Below are 15,944 nucleotides of genomic sequence, written 5' to 3'. Positions count from 1 at the left end.
TATGATAAATCAACAAGTTATAATTCTCATGTTATAATCCAACTGTATTTATACACAATTACCAATTATCTTTCAATAGGAGTAATTTTGCATTAAAAATACCAGTTTTTAAATGGATCTCTTCTCTATTGAAATTACTCATTCAAAAATTATCACCTTAATATTTAATGAGATGGAACGATATTACCAAACAAGATTTTAATTACAATCTGGTATTGTAACTGCAAAAGAAAGGTGTGATTACCCGGTGTTTGAAGAAAAATAATTTATTTACAAGTTAATCCAATGTAAATGCTATAAGATAATTAGATTAACAAGTCTGTATTTCCTTAATCCAGGTGGATTAACGGAAATAAGGCATCAAAGGTGCTAACATCTTTGATTTTCTGTTTGTTTGAGGCTAAATGTCACTTTTTCGTAAATTGAATTATCGGAATCTGTGTCAAATCTTTGAAAAAAAATCAAACTTGTTTGTTTCTATTTTGCCAGAAGATCGTCGAATATAGGGTAGCAAATAATCAACTCTAATGCATGTATTACATTTCAGCTTTATATAGTACTAAAGAAGTAATCTTTCGGATAATTTCATAAACTTAAAATGTAATTCGCGTATTTATCAATTATTTTCTATGGGTTATCGATCCCCTATAAAAATAAATAGTCATGATTAACATGTAGAAAGCTCTTGCATTTCAGTGTAAGCCTTAACCATGAAAACTATGTAGAGGGGCGCGGAACTAGAATGAAACAGAAAATATAATATATGTTTGAGGTCATATGCCTGCAACAACTGACCATGACGCCAGAAGTAAACTATTGGCCAAGAAAAAATGTTCCCTTTCTTACGTCTTTAATTTATTTTGAAGAAGTACATATTTTTATAAATCCTTATTTTGAAGAAGAGCGGTTTTTTAATATCGAATTATATCAATGTGAAACTATGACTAAAAAATGAGGAGGATGTGTAAGACTAAGACAATACAACATGATTGAAAAAGAGACACAGTATTACGGTGGACAATGTTCATATTACTTTCCAATGCAACATGAAAAATATGCATGTATGTTAACCAGTGCAGCTACAAATCTCACATCTTTCGAATACTCACTCTTTAAGATACCTATACACATACCTTATATAGGTATAAGAAGATGTGGTATGACTGCTAACGAGACAACTCTCTATCCAAGTCACAATTTATAAAAGTAAACCATTATTGGTCAAAGTATGGTCTTAAACTCGTAGCCTTGTCTCACACCGAACAACAAGCTATAAAGGGCCCCAAAAATTACTAGTGTAAATATAAAAAAGATGTTGTATGATTTCCAAAGATACAACTCTCCACAAGAGACCAAATGACACAGAAATTAACAACTATATAGGTGAAGCGTACGGCCTTCAACAATGAGCAAAGCCCATACCGCATAGTCCGCTATAAACAGGCCCCGAAACGACATTGTAAAACAATTCAAACGAGAAAAATAACGACATAATCTATATAAAACCATTAAAACGGGAAAACCTACGGTCAAATCTATATAAAAAACATGAAACATTTATGAACCAAGTCAAATTGACTCGATCTAAATGTTGCATTTTCTTATTTACTAGTATACATGGTATATACACACCCTCTAATACTTTATAAAAATAAGTAAAGATGTGATAAAGTTGTCAATAAAACAATTATCAACTAGAGACCAGAGTACGAGAATGCGTAAAACAAATATAGACTTTCATGGTTCATCAACAATGAGCAAAACCCAAACCGTATAGTAAGCTACAAATGACTCCGGCATTGTATCAATTCAAAAGAAACAACAAGGCAATAATTATGGTAATACAAATGGCCCGAGCATGGAAAAAACCGTGAAACAATTCAAAAGAAATCACAAGCGGCCTGGATTATGGTAATTACAATATTATCACAGTCAGCGTGAAATAACAACCAAAAGGATTGAAGGTTTTGACTTTGAAAAGGCGAATAAAGAACTGGGGTGGGGGCGATACACAATGTTTATTGTTGATAAAGGGTTGTACCAATAAATCTAATAACAATTCTGGTCTCGAATATTTGTAAACAAACAAGAAGAGGACAAGGGGTAAAACGCCAATAAAAAAAATGATAATTATTCCTTTAGACAAAACACAAAAATCTAAAGTCGTGAAAAAAATTTAATCGGATTAATTATGTGGACTTTTGAAACCCAAACTTTGTATGGCCTTAAATACATAAATGAAAGATAAAAAAAACTGTACCAATACAGAACGACATGTTAATGAATTTATTGCAAAGCTTTTGGTTGACAAATTTTTATTCGTTATTGCAAAAAAAAACAAATTTTGAATATCTTACATTTTCTCCCTACCCAGTTTACCCTATTACTTATTATAATGTGGACCGGTCATTGTTATTAAATATTACGCAATTTGATTGGGTTAAGTTATATTTAGTTTACCTTCAAACTGTTTATACTTTTCATACATGACCATTGATTAAATCAGAACGTGCATGAATGTGACAGTAACTAAAATGACCTTCAAACTGGACACTGGATGAGTCCATGTTATGTTTTATCAATGAAAGTATAGGTATGAAAGATAAGAAATGCCAATTCTCCTATTTTCACAAAATTTTCATAATACACAGTAAATGGATTATTTTTTAATAGTCAATTGCGGAGTAAAACAGAAAAAAGTTTACAAATAAGACGTTTTATTCCAATCAACAAGTCATTTTTCTGAGAGAAATGCCGAAATACACTTTACACACGGCTGCGCAAAGTAAAATTATTATTCATCTTACAAAAAAAACAACATTTTTCAGTGCATTGGAACATGCTTATTACAATTAATCCCAAACTATGTCCGATCTACCTATTTTTGGAGCAAAAAAGTCAATACGATCGTTTTAAGGTCAATTTCGTCTACCTCACAAAATCTTGATAGGCACTATACATATATTTTATTATATGTTATTGTTATTGTTTTTTCCGTGTCACCCTTATTAATTATTAAGCTGAAACAAATGGTATCTTGTTGTACAAATTTGGTCTTTATTTAGATAAATATGTTAATAATTAATATAATTTGAATATCTGCTATGATTGGCATGTCAGATAAAAAACAAAAGATCTTAAATAAATCTCGAGTCAAGTGTTTTTAGAAGAATTAATTATCAATAATACTTAATTCAACGCAGAGTTGTAATTTAAACATATATATATCTTCATTCTCGTAAACCAAAGTACAATTGTACAGAGATAGAAACAGAAAGAACATACTTGCATTTACCAGTTTACCACCTCCTCCTTTAGAATACTCTTATAAATTAAAACCAGTATATTTGTTAAGTATGAAATCTGACTTACTGCATGGGTTATCATATTTATTCTTGATTAAATTTGTTTTCCTTGTGTTAACTTTTGATGCATTAATTTCGTTTCTTTTATAGCTTGCTATGCTGTATAGATTTTGCTCATTGTTAAAGGTCGGTTCTGTGTCATTTGGTCTTGAGTAGACATTTGTCTGATTTTTTTTTATACCAAATCTTTCTTATTTTTATATAACAACAACTGATGTACGTCCAATCCAATTAAATGTGTTGAATTAATGCCAGAAATTTCGATTTTTGGTAAATGACTCTTTATGAGCTATTGAAGTCCTATCTGAAAAGAAATTGCGTGTTATGGGGCAAAATATTTTACCTCGTATTGAAGGGGAAAAAAAGGAGTCCGAACATCTGATCCTAAACCTCACCTATAAGTACATCCTCAAGGGGCAACGTTGAATGGCAAAGTTCCGAACCAGACCTAGCTCAATTGGAAGGTATTCCGGACCCGTCTTGCAACCACAGGGGTTCAATGTTGTCCCTTCACATACGTTTGTCGATATTTTGAGTAAAAGTTGATGAAGTTTTGTTTTATACCTCCTCCTCCTGATTGGGAAAACACAGACAAATGCACACAAAATTCACTGTCATTTCGGACCTCTCTGACTAAAGGTAGTGAGTGGTCTGAGCTATATGTTTTCTTTTAAATGGCAAAGTTCTATAAAAAGATTTTGGTATGTAGGTGAATATAACATTGTTATAGATAAAAACAGACAATTCATTTTTTTAATAAGATTTAGTATTTAGAACATATCTAGCCGTATGTATATATACATACCTGTACACTCTTATTATAATTCCATACATGCACACTTCCTAACGTTGATACAGTCTCCATAAATGTTAATTTAATGATACCCAAATTTCACACAGAATTTATTTTATGCTAAACTCCTAAGAAGCACTCAATAGAAAACCAATAAAAAGCGTTGTAGCAGAAACAAGCATTGTGAGAGGTTGAATAGTCGTACAGGTGATAGAGACAGCATGACACATGCCGATCACATTCCATACAAACTTCATCAAAAGACAGATTAGAAATTCAATAGTTTTGTTTCATTTTGCATTTCAATCAAGTAAATTTTTAAGGTTAAAATCCGAACAATGCACAGTGGTCAAACCTTGAAAAAAGTTGTTACTTTGAAAACGGAGATAGTTTCATCATTAAAACTTATAATATTCGGTGTTCAATTAACCTAACTTATAGAATTTGCCGGATTTGTTTATCATTTGTAGGTTTTCTTTTTTGGTCATATAGTTCTTCCGCTGCTGCAGTTCTTTTACATCTTTGGCTTTCAAATTTTCGGTTTTAAGCGTTTCTGATGTAGGTAAATAAAAAAGGCGATTTGGAAGCATTACAGAAAGCGTTGTTTTCATTATATCTTTCCACTTAATATTATTTAAGATAACAACGAAGAGCGCAAGTTTTCCCTGGTACAAGTCGGGAGGCAGTAATTGCTGTCCCATTGCTATTTACTAAATGAAAATAACAGCTTTTATATTTTGTGTGCTGGAAACGTTTTTTCTGAATTAAACTTGATCAGGAAAGCCACGTAGAAACGTAAGCAGCTAAATTACCAATAGACCTAGACAGAATAGCCAAATTCAGCTACGATCCGGTGTGCTCCAGCATTATGGATTCAATTTTTCATATGCAAATATAAACTAAAATATGATAGCGACGTCTGAAATAGTCTAAGGTACGACAGACAAGGTACATGTATAGACCAGAACTTTAGAAGTTAATATATAACGAGTATAAAAAACTATAAAAGAAAACATATCTGCCAATAGTCATTTGGTATACTTTGGCAAGTTCTTATTTGAAGGGTGAATATACACCGATTTGATACATATAAACGTAGGGCTTTCTGTCTGCATGTCCTGTAGTGGTTCATCAGATTACTGACCCAAAAAGGCTTTCAAATATAGGTGAAAATACAATGTTATGTTTAAACATATAGAAATTAGATTCATCAATCAAAGAAAAGAGACAGAAGATACCAAAGAAATAATTCAAAATTAAAAGTTTAAAAAAACCCGATGATACTATGACAATAAAAAGCTGAGAGACGAAAAGACAAATAACAGTCTCGTCAAACCAATCAAAACCCCACATAGAAAAACGAAAGACACGTCGAACCCCACAAAGAACTGGACCACGGTGATCTCACGTGCTTCGGAAGTGTAAGGCAAAGCAGATCCTGCTACTGAGCAAGAGTACATATCATGATGGCTTTGTTGACTTATAATTATACTACTAACTGTTTTGAATTAAACACATTATGATATATTCTGGCGTTATTTATAACCATTCACAAATTATTATAAACAATTTATTCAGTAAGGACAGTGCATTTAATTATACGTACTAGATTTGTTGTTTTTCACGATCCTATTTTAAAATGTACAGTGCAGATTCAGCTCTTCACGTCCTAACGTGTGTCAAGTATTATTTTGATGAAATTCAATATATAAGATATACCATGATTGTAAATGCATTTCTACTTACGTCTATCAACTGTATTCTCTGTAAAAACGAATGTAGGCGAAACGAAATATAACTAAAACTGAGAAGAAATTCTAAAGTCATGGATAGTAAAACCTCTACCTCCATAGGTCATAAGCACGCAGAGAGGTTAATCGAATTAACGGGTGAGTGGAAATGAAACAACATGTACTGTTACCCTTCTTCTGTTACCCGATATGTCATGAAATTAAATACGTTAAATAAAATAATAATGGACTATTCATATCTTTTTTTATATTAGTTAGTTGAATTAATTTTATGTTGATGTTTTAATATCTCCATGCAGACATTTTTATACCACAGAGGATTATTTTGTGGTGGTCATGGTGCTGTGCAAAACATTAAAATCTTTTCATTCTGTAACAGTGAGTGCTGCCCTTAGTAATTTTGAAATTGTCAGTGGTCAAGTGACGTTTTAACTGTGTTTTTTCCTATTGGTATTTATTTCGAATCGATTACTACTGATACTTGAATCTAGGTTTGCAATGTTTTTAGTTTCTTTTTGTTGTCACTATATATAGCTTAATCAAAGTTCTGTTTTTGGCTCACGTGGCCCTAGTGAGCTTTTCTCATCAATTGGCGTCCGTCGTCCGTCGTCGTCCGTCGTCGTTAACTTTTACAAAAATCTGCTCCTCTGAAACTACTGGACCGAATCAAATCAAACTTGGCCACAATCATCATTGGGGTATCTAGTTTAAAAAATGTGTGGCGTGACCCGGCCAACCAACCAAGATGGCCGCCATGGCTAAAAATAGAACATAAGGGTAAAATGTAGATTTTGTAGATTAACTCTGAAAGCAAAGCATTTAGAGCGAATCTGACATCAAGTGAAATTGTTTATCAAGTCAAGATCTATCTGCCCGAAAATTTTCGGATGAATCGGACAACCGGTTGTTGGGTTGCTGCCCCTGAATTGGTAATTTTAAGGAAATTTTGCTGTTTTTGGTTATTATCTTGAATATTATTATTGATAGAGATGAACTTTAAACAGCAATAATGTTCAGCAAAGTAAGATCTACAAATAAGTCAGCATGACCAAAATGGTCTGTTGACCCCTTAAGGAGTTATTGCCCTTTATACTCTTTTTTTTATCAATTTTTTAGTAATTTTTTGTCATCTTTTACAAAAGTCTTCTCCTCTGAAACTACTTGGCGAAAAGTAGACAAACTTGGCCACAATCATTATTGGAGTATTTAGTTTACAAAATGTGTGGGACGACCCGGCCAACCAACCAAGATGGCCGCCATGGCTAAAAATAAAACATAGGGGTAAAATGTAGATTTTGGCTTATAACTCTGAAACCAAAGCATTTAGAAGAAATCTGACTGGATTAAATTGTTAATCAAGTCATAATCTACCTGCCCTAAATTTTTAGACGAATCAGACAACTGCTTGTTGGATTGCTGCCCCTTAAATGGTAATTTTAAAGGAAATTTTATCGTTTTTGGTTATTATCTTGAATATTTTTATAGATAGAGATAAACTGTAAACAGCAATAATGTTCAGCAAAGTAAGATCTACAAATAAGTCAACATGATCAAAATGGTCAGTTGACCCCTGAAGAAGTAATTGCCTTTTATTATGTTTATAGTCAATTTTTAACAATTTCATAAATTTTGTAAATTTTTGTGATTTTTTACAAAATATTTTCCTCTGTTATTACCAATGTTATTTCAACTGATTGGGTGGAGCTTATGTTTTAATTTGCATAAGGACAGTTTATTTGAAGATTTGTGTGATAAGGATGATTGCCGTTATAATACAAATTGAATTCTAATCACTAATCAGTGTCACCAAACGCATATACAGAAGAACTGATTGTATGATATGGAACAAATAACTGGACACTTCATTATTGAGCTATTCTAAAACTCCTGTCTATAGATGGACTGGTCTTAAATGAGCGAACTTCCTTAGCTCCGCCCAGTCAAGTGAAATAAATCTAGTAATAAGCAGCAGTCAATCAACTAGTATATAAGAATTGTAATTTTAGAAATGGCCCTACGTTTTAGTGAAGACATATTTTTATATAGCTATAGATCATGCATAACCTGTTGAGGTTGTATGTGCTATAATAAACATACGAATGTCATATATCACGTTTTAAATACGTTAACATATCTTCTTCTTCCTTGAGTTTTAACTAACAAGTTAAACGAGTCACAAATGCATTGCATGCTATATATTATTAACCAAAGAAAACATCACGAAGTTAGTCGTACAAATAACTTCGATCTGTGGTCCGATGTTTTGTAAATTTAAAGTATCAAAAGAGCAGAAAAATCCTAAATAACTTCAGCCTATGAATAATCTTTTCACTACTAATCTGAAAGCAAATATCGGTAAACTTTGGTCCAATCATCAGCAAAGAAAAGATGAAGGCAATATCTTTGGTTTTACAAGTGTAGTAATGTTGTATTTGTGCCATCAGCTGCAAACCTTTAACATTCATTTTGAATTAATAGGAATATAATGCAAAATGTAAACATTTATTTGTTACTGTGTAAACACAATTTCACGGCTCTTGACCATACCTTATTACAAAGTTAATTTGAAGGGGGTGTCTAGGTAGCCATTATTATATCAGATATTTCTAGTTAGAGAAATGCTATTAAGACCGTAAATTATATATGAACTGGTTAAGATATAGACAAAAAACCCGATTAATGTACTAGTATTCACAAATTTTATAAGTTTGGGACGACCGAAAACATGATATATTGTACATACACTTGTCTTTGATGCTCACTGTAAGTTTTCCTCTATAAGTCTATTGATATTGTTTGTGTAAAGTTATTGCAGTTTCATAACCACACCCCACCTCTATTAATTCATTTTCATACAGGAACATGGGCCTTCTTTAATTAACGAGAAGAATGAGAAAAAAAAAAAAAAAACAGCATAATTCTTCAAATTTATGTTCCGCTATACACATGATGTATTCCTTTTGATAAACTTGTTAATAACCTCAATTAAAATAAAGTTTACCACATATAAGGTTACATTGCTGCTTATCTTAATTTGCATCATGAAAATGCCAATGAATCGCCCAATGAGATTTTGTATTTGGTATTTGTGACCGATGGTCAATAGTTGAAATGCCCTAATACAATGACCACTAGATGTACATTTCAGTAAACATGTGTAGTTCAGTTGCAATCGCATTAACGATTACTAATATTTCTTTCCTTTTTATTCAATCTATTTCACTTCATAGCTTTAAATAGCTTCATAAATTCTCAATACGCACTGCCCTAACCCTCATATTTGAAGAAAACAAACAGAAATTGGTTTGTATTTCTCAGCTTCACTCACTTCATAACCCATCATTTTTCAATACAATGTATCAATATTATACTTTCGATACATTTAGATATCTACTTGTTTGCATCAATTGCGTCAGAGCCCTCTTGTGTCAATTTATTTTCTAAGTGCATGTATCCAATTTACAAAAAAAAAAAAACAACCCAAGTCAAACCACCCTTTATGCCATGAAATATAGGAAACACTTTGTTTAAACGACATTCTACTTCTTGATCCATCCATACCTTGGATTTGGCCAGCAGGTTTAACCTGGCTAAATAAATACAAGTACATTTGTATTTGATCATATTTGAATAAAGTGTGGAACTATAAATTTAGTCGTAGATGCATGATTTTTTTATTAGTTTTTAGTGGTTTTGAACTAGCTGTCAGTTAATTGCGAGTACTCCCAGATCTGTTCCTAGTCTCTTTTTGTTGTTGGGATGTACAAGTACCCGGTCACGTCCAATTGTATTTTTGTCCATCTGATGAATTAAGCCTTTTTCAACTAATTTTTATAGTTCGTTCTTATATTGTACTGTTATACCACTGTCCCAGGTTAGGGGGAGGGTTGGGATACCGCTAACATGTTTAACCCCGCCTCATTATGTATGTATGTATGCGCCTGTTCCAAGTCAAGAGCCTGTAATTCAGTGGTTGTCGTTTGTTTATGTGTTACATATTTGTTTTTTGTTCATTTTTTTAAAAATAAATTAGGCCGTTAGTTTTCTCGTTTAAATTGTTTTACATTGCCATTTAGGGGCCTTTTATAGCTGACTACGCGGTATGGACTTTGCTCATTGTTGAACGCCGTACGGTGACCTACAATTGTTTTAAAATTTCTGTCATTTTTGTCTCTTGTGGAGCGTTGTCTCATTGGCAATCATCCCACATCTACTTTTTTATAAACACTAATTATAAGTAAGTACACTGCATGATCATAAGTACGTACACTGGGAAGTACACAGTGATATTCTGCAGACTAAGGTGGTAAAAGCAAGAATACTAACAAATTGTATAACTTTGAAAAGTTAATTTAGCTGTGTAAAATACTTCGGAATTCATTTTAAAGTTCCATCAGGAAAGAAAGTGGTATTTCAAGAAGATTATAACCATTAAGCGGCGAATACGGATCGAGACTAAATGATTCATCACATATTTTTCGAGAAAAAAATCCCTTTTTTTTCGAGTTGGTGACATTGATTTATTTTACATAAAATTTCATCACATCATTGGTCCGCATCAATACAACTTTGTGACATATTGTCCAGCTATTGACTAAATACATCTTTATTAATAGTGGTAGGTCGTTATACTGTCAGTTTAGCCTGATAACCATTACAAGTCTGTAAATAATGCATAAATAAGAATAACTCTAATAAAACTGTAATTAAGTTGGCAAATAAATAACTAAAGAAAATCTTATTTAATATGGTAACAGATGAAAAGTGAAAAAAGTTCATTTTACAAATGACTGCAGAATGCTTTTAGTGTACTGGAAAAAATTGCTATCAGCATGGAAGTAAGTAAATAGTCTAGTTCTAGTAATTACATTATCTTCAAAATGTTAAGATTCGCCTTGCAAAACCTGTGTCGCTTCTGGTTGAGGTTTTAAAAAAAGACATTGTCGATTGGCGAGCACAATGATTTGGACGTGGCGATTTTCCAAATGTTTTTATATCTTCCAAATCTTTTGTTATATAGATATACGATATGCCCGTGTCTGCTGTGACGTTTTCATTTCGAGGAACGTGATCTTTAACAACTGGTAAATTTTTAAGTCCGACATTTTGATATCACAAATTACATATACCTTCATAAAAACACATGTATGGTTTGAGTATTTGGCTGCATCTACACATGTACAGAATCGTTATTTATGCATAGGGATCCGGCTCACATCATGGCCTAATTTTTACAGCGTTGTTATTTTGGAGTCCGTAAATTTCTATTATCTATTTTAACACAATAACGCATAACTTGTATGTATAATTGATATACGTATGAACACTTATGGTCCTACATTCGTTTCTTTTTCCTGTTCTGGTATTTCAACATATAACTTGCTTGAATCCGAAATGTACTAGAAATAAATAATTAGGGTAGATAACTCCATAATTTGCCTACCAAAAGTTAACTGGATATTACACGAATTAACAGACCCATAGAAACGAAAGACCTACACTTACTAAGGGTTTCTTCAAAATAGGATGGTTATGTCAGTGGGTTTGTTTCAGCCATGTTTTGAAAATCTGCTTACAAAGACTGGGAATTCAAAAACAAGGAATATATTCATAGTCAATAAGAATCCCCTTTACCCCAAATTATATCGCAGAACAAAAATAATCGACTAATTGATACACATTCACACTTGAAGTAACTCGATATATATATCGACTGATATGATCCATATTAATCGACTAAAATATCTTGATATAAATCGACTTAAATGAAGCGATACATAACGCCGATATAGCTAGATTAATATAAATCTGAAAATTATTAGTTTTTCATATGACAATACTCAATAATTTTGTCAGTTTAAGAGGTAACATATTTCAGGTATTATTTTATAATTTCATTGATAGTTTTTATATGTAAAATGTTCTTGATTATGTTAAAATTGTCTGAACTTGACCTTAATGTTTCATGAATGAGGCTAACTTAATTGTATGCTATGGTCCAGATCTATGCAACAGCAGGTTATAGAAAAATACAATCTTGCATATTAACGAAGTTTCATGTAAAAGAAGGTCATCTTAACCTACAATTGGTATTATTAATTTTAATATTAATGATAATAGCTTAAGATCTTTATCCGTCTTTTCTGTAACAACATACACATAAGTTGTTACATTTGAAAGCTTCATTACTTATTTTGTTCTAATGGACAATGCACTCGATTTTAAACATATTGTTTTTAAAATATATTTTTTTGAATTTCAGGATAATCGGATTATTCGTAATTGTGATTTTTGTTATAATACATAAATCAAATATAAATGTCAACTCGAAATTACAGTGGACATCTCATAATTTGGACGGATTAGAAAAGAGGGCAATAACATCAAAAGCTTTTAAAGCAATACCAGATCGATATTTTGTTAGAAAATCGTACACAGATGATATGCCGAATGAAATGACAAAGAATACGTGCAAAAAACAGAGAAATGTGATATTCGTAAAAGTTCACAAAACAGGAAGTACAACAGCATGGGGAATTTTTACAAGATTTGTGCAAGCCAACAATTTAAATATGGTTCTTCCAAAGCGAGACAACGGCTCTATGTTTAATTATCTTTCATCTAAATATCTAAAGTTGAAAGAAACAGTACTTCAATTACCGAAAAACATGTCTTATAACATTCTTTGCAACCATGCAATTTATAATAAACAAGATTTTGAAAAGATTATGCCGAATGACACAGTTCGCATCGGAATACTTCGTGATCCATTATCAGTGTTCAAGTCTGCGTTTTACCACTTTAGCTTTAATAGACTTGTTATGAGAAAATTTCCAAATGTAAAACGGAGTTTGCGTTTACACGAGTTTATAGTGAAAAAGATATATCAGCAGTATGCTATAGGGCGGTCTTTCACAAATGGCATGTCGTATGATTTCGGTATTCCCAAATCGAAAACATCAAATACTTCGTTTGTTCTAGAATACATCCGGGAACTTGATCAGGATTTCAAACTTGTAATCATAACCGAACTTTTCGACGAATCTCTGGTTTTGATGAGAAGATATTTATGCTGGGATATACAAGACATATTATATCAACCAGTTAACAAAGGGGTATGGCGGAATAACGTCAAACCAAATCTGACAAGAGAAGACATAGATATTGTCAGAAATCTGAACAATGCTGATAATTTACTGTACCACTTCTTCAAAACACGTCTCGAAAATCAAATAATTCGACAGAATCATTCTTTTCATACTGAAGTACGACATTTTAAGAAAATTATAGCTAGTGTTCACAAATTCTGCAGAAATACTAAAAAACGTTCCTGCACAATAGAAAAATCAGAATGGAACTCTGAGTTCGTATTGACTCGTCATTTCTGTGACCAATTAGTGACATCGGAACTGGATGTGCTGAGAAAAATGATAAAGAAAGCAAAACAAACCTTAGTACAAAAAAACCAAATTTGGGAAAGGTAAACAAAATTTAACTTAGACGAGATACAGTTTGAAAAATTATCGATTGTTTGAATATATATGGTGCAAAGGAAACCACAAACTGCTGTAATACTGCGCAATGATGTTTATTCAACCGGTAGACTTTGATATCCTAAAACCAAAGCAAGAAAATAATCAAAGGGATATTATCATACGGTATAATGGATTTTATGTTTTTCAATGATGTCGATTGCTTAAACGCTCATTTGCATGTGAGATCTACTAGTCTTCCAACAGCAGATATCGCAATCGAACTTCATTTATAAAACAAAACAAGAGTCACAATCAAAATTTGTTTAAAATTTGAAACGCAAGGCACAAGGCCGACGGATGACAAAAGAAGGATGACTTCGGCACTTGCCGTGAAAACAAGACGATCTATTAAACTCATCGATTACGTATACGAATATAAGGACACTGCAATGTTAAGTTAAATGCGTATTTGTGTTGTTGTCACAGCCACTTGTTTCTTACAAATATCCATATACTTGATATAAAGCATTAATGTATGCATTTCTTTTTTAAAGATAAGTGTCTGCGGTTGTTGTGATGTTTTTCCACTATAACTCACCGTAGACTTTATTAAACTTTCTTAATACATGTATTTTAAAGTAAATTCTGAATTTTAATATTAATCAACATCATTCTGAATTTTAATATTAATCAATATCATTCTGAATTTCTTAATATTGTTCAATATCATTCTGAATTTTAAAACAATAAGGTATTTCAAAAACTAATTATATATGCTTTATATACTGATAGGGATTTATTTTATCTACAATGTAGATGAACTGTATGATTGTTCTGTTAGAAAAATGAATGTAATTGTCTACTATGTAGACTGATGTCAAAACAATTCTCTTAATGTACTTACTTATCAGTTAAATTTGAAATATTTAATTTTTGATTAGTAAAATTGACAGATTTTGAGATTGTTACTTTTATATACCACTAGAACACACCCGCGAAATCGCGGGCTTTCAGAGCGTGGTTGAAAGTATGTAAAGTGTTGTAGGAAGAATTTTGTTTTAATGACTTGAGAATTTTTATCCCTCCTCTTTTATTTCCATAATTCCCATTTTTTTCTATTAATTTCATTATGAACATACATTTAGTATTTAATGAACATTCAAGTCAGGAGCCTGTAAGTCAGTGGTTGTTGTTTGTTTATGTGTTACATATTTGTTTTTCGTTCATTTTTTGTACATAATTTAGGCCGTTAGTTTTCTCGTTTGAATTGTTTTACATTGTCATTTCGGGGCCTTTTATATCTGACTATGCGGTATGGGCTTTGCTCATTGTTGAAGGCCGTAAGGTGACCTATAGTTGTTAATTTCGGTGTCATTTTGGTCTCTTGTGGAGAGTTGTCTCATTGGCAATCATACCACATCTTCTTTTTTTTTGTTATCAATGAATTTTTGTAAAAGAATTAATGACTGGAGAATTTCAGAAAAGGTATAAAAAGTCATAGGTACTTTGGGACAGGATAATTGTTTTTCTAGCCCAGCTCCTCCTTTTTCCCCAAAAATTCCTATTTTTTGGTTTGTTCTCTATTAATTTTAATAACACATAAATAATTTTAGCGCTTATCTGTATATTATAAACATTCATAAAGGGGCCGGGGGAGGGGGGGGGGGGGGTCGGAGGGATCCCGATCCCGATATCCCGGGCTTAAAAACATGAAATCCAGATGTTGGGATATTTAATAATAATTAAATATCCCAACATCCCGAAATTCCGAGCTTAAAAACACCCGATCCCGACGTCCCGAAAAAGGTCCTGTATTCGTAGTATATGTATGTGAAAAACGCAAACCGGAAGTCTAATCTGACTTAAAATTTCGTCCAATGACGGAAACATATCCGGACGCCTTTTTTTCTCGTTTTTCTCCCAAAATAACTCAATCTGAATAATCATATGAATGGATGACAAATGCGACTATGCACTATACCTATAGGACACAGAGGCATGATAATTAATTTATTGTGGAAAGAAGAGAAGCGACACCCAAAATGAGGTCTTCTCGTTTAATAGTATAGAAGTATAGATGCCATACAGTAGGTGTCCAACTCCGTATTTACTGTTTCCCCCCGGGTTATTTGACTGTTCTGTTCAGGTATACATGTAAGTGGATAATAGATTGAACTACAATCGAGAAGCTTGACTAGTGTATTGCCCATAACACCAGAAGGTTTCAACTTCAATATTCGTTAATTTTCAGACTACCGCTGTTTTTGACACTAACACTATGACGTCCGGCAAAAGCTTTCTATAGATATTATTTATATATATAATTGTTAACTGCATTGATATATTATACAATTATAGCCTTTGTATTAGGTCGATACAAGGTATACATATTGACCTCAATTCTAATATGACGTGATTCTTTCACTTTGTGAATAAACCCATGCTCTAAATCAAATAAAATGTTTGCACATGCGTATATTGACTACTGCAAAATAATGAATTTTATCAAATTGGCATGCATTTAATATATTTCATTAACTAAAACACTTAAATGATGCAC

General features: G+C 32.2%; 1 protein-coding gene across 1 annotated transcript; it reads left to right on the top strand.

Moving 5' to 3' along the window:
* The first annotated feature begins 12,176 nt into the window (after nt 1–12,176).
* On the top strand, nt 12,177–14,006 carry LOC143043186 (galactosylceramide sulfotransferase-like). Its single transcript, XM_076215604.1, has one exon. It carries the CDS (start codon nt 12,353–12,355, stop codon nt 13,391–13,393), a length of 1,041 nt encoding a protein of 346 aa, XP_076071719.1. The 5' UTR covers nt 12,177–12,352; the 3' UTR covers nt 13,394–14,006.
* Nucleotides 14,007–15,944: the final 1,938 nt, after the last annotated feature.

The sequence above is a fragment of the Mytilus galloprovincialis genome, chromosome 8, assembly GCF_965363235.1.
Source record: "Mytilus galloprovincialis chromosome 8, xbMytGall1.hap1.1, whole genome shotgun sequence".
Lineage (NCBI taxonomy): Eukaryota > Metazoa > Mollusca > Bivalvia > Mytilida > Mytilidae > Mytilus > Mytilus galloprovincialis.
The sequence above is the reverse complement of the archived record's forward strand: the minus strand, read 5'-3'. Positions and strand labels throughout refer to the sequence as shown.

What these genes read in the sequence shown, in the direction of transcription:
- LOC143043186 (XM_076215604.1), top strand. Translation starts at nt 12,353, where the DNA reads ATGCCGAATGAAATGACAAAGAATACGTGCAAAAAACAGAGAAATGTG.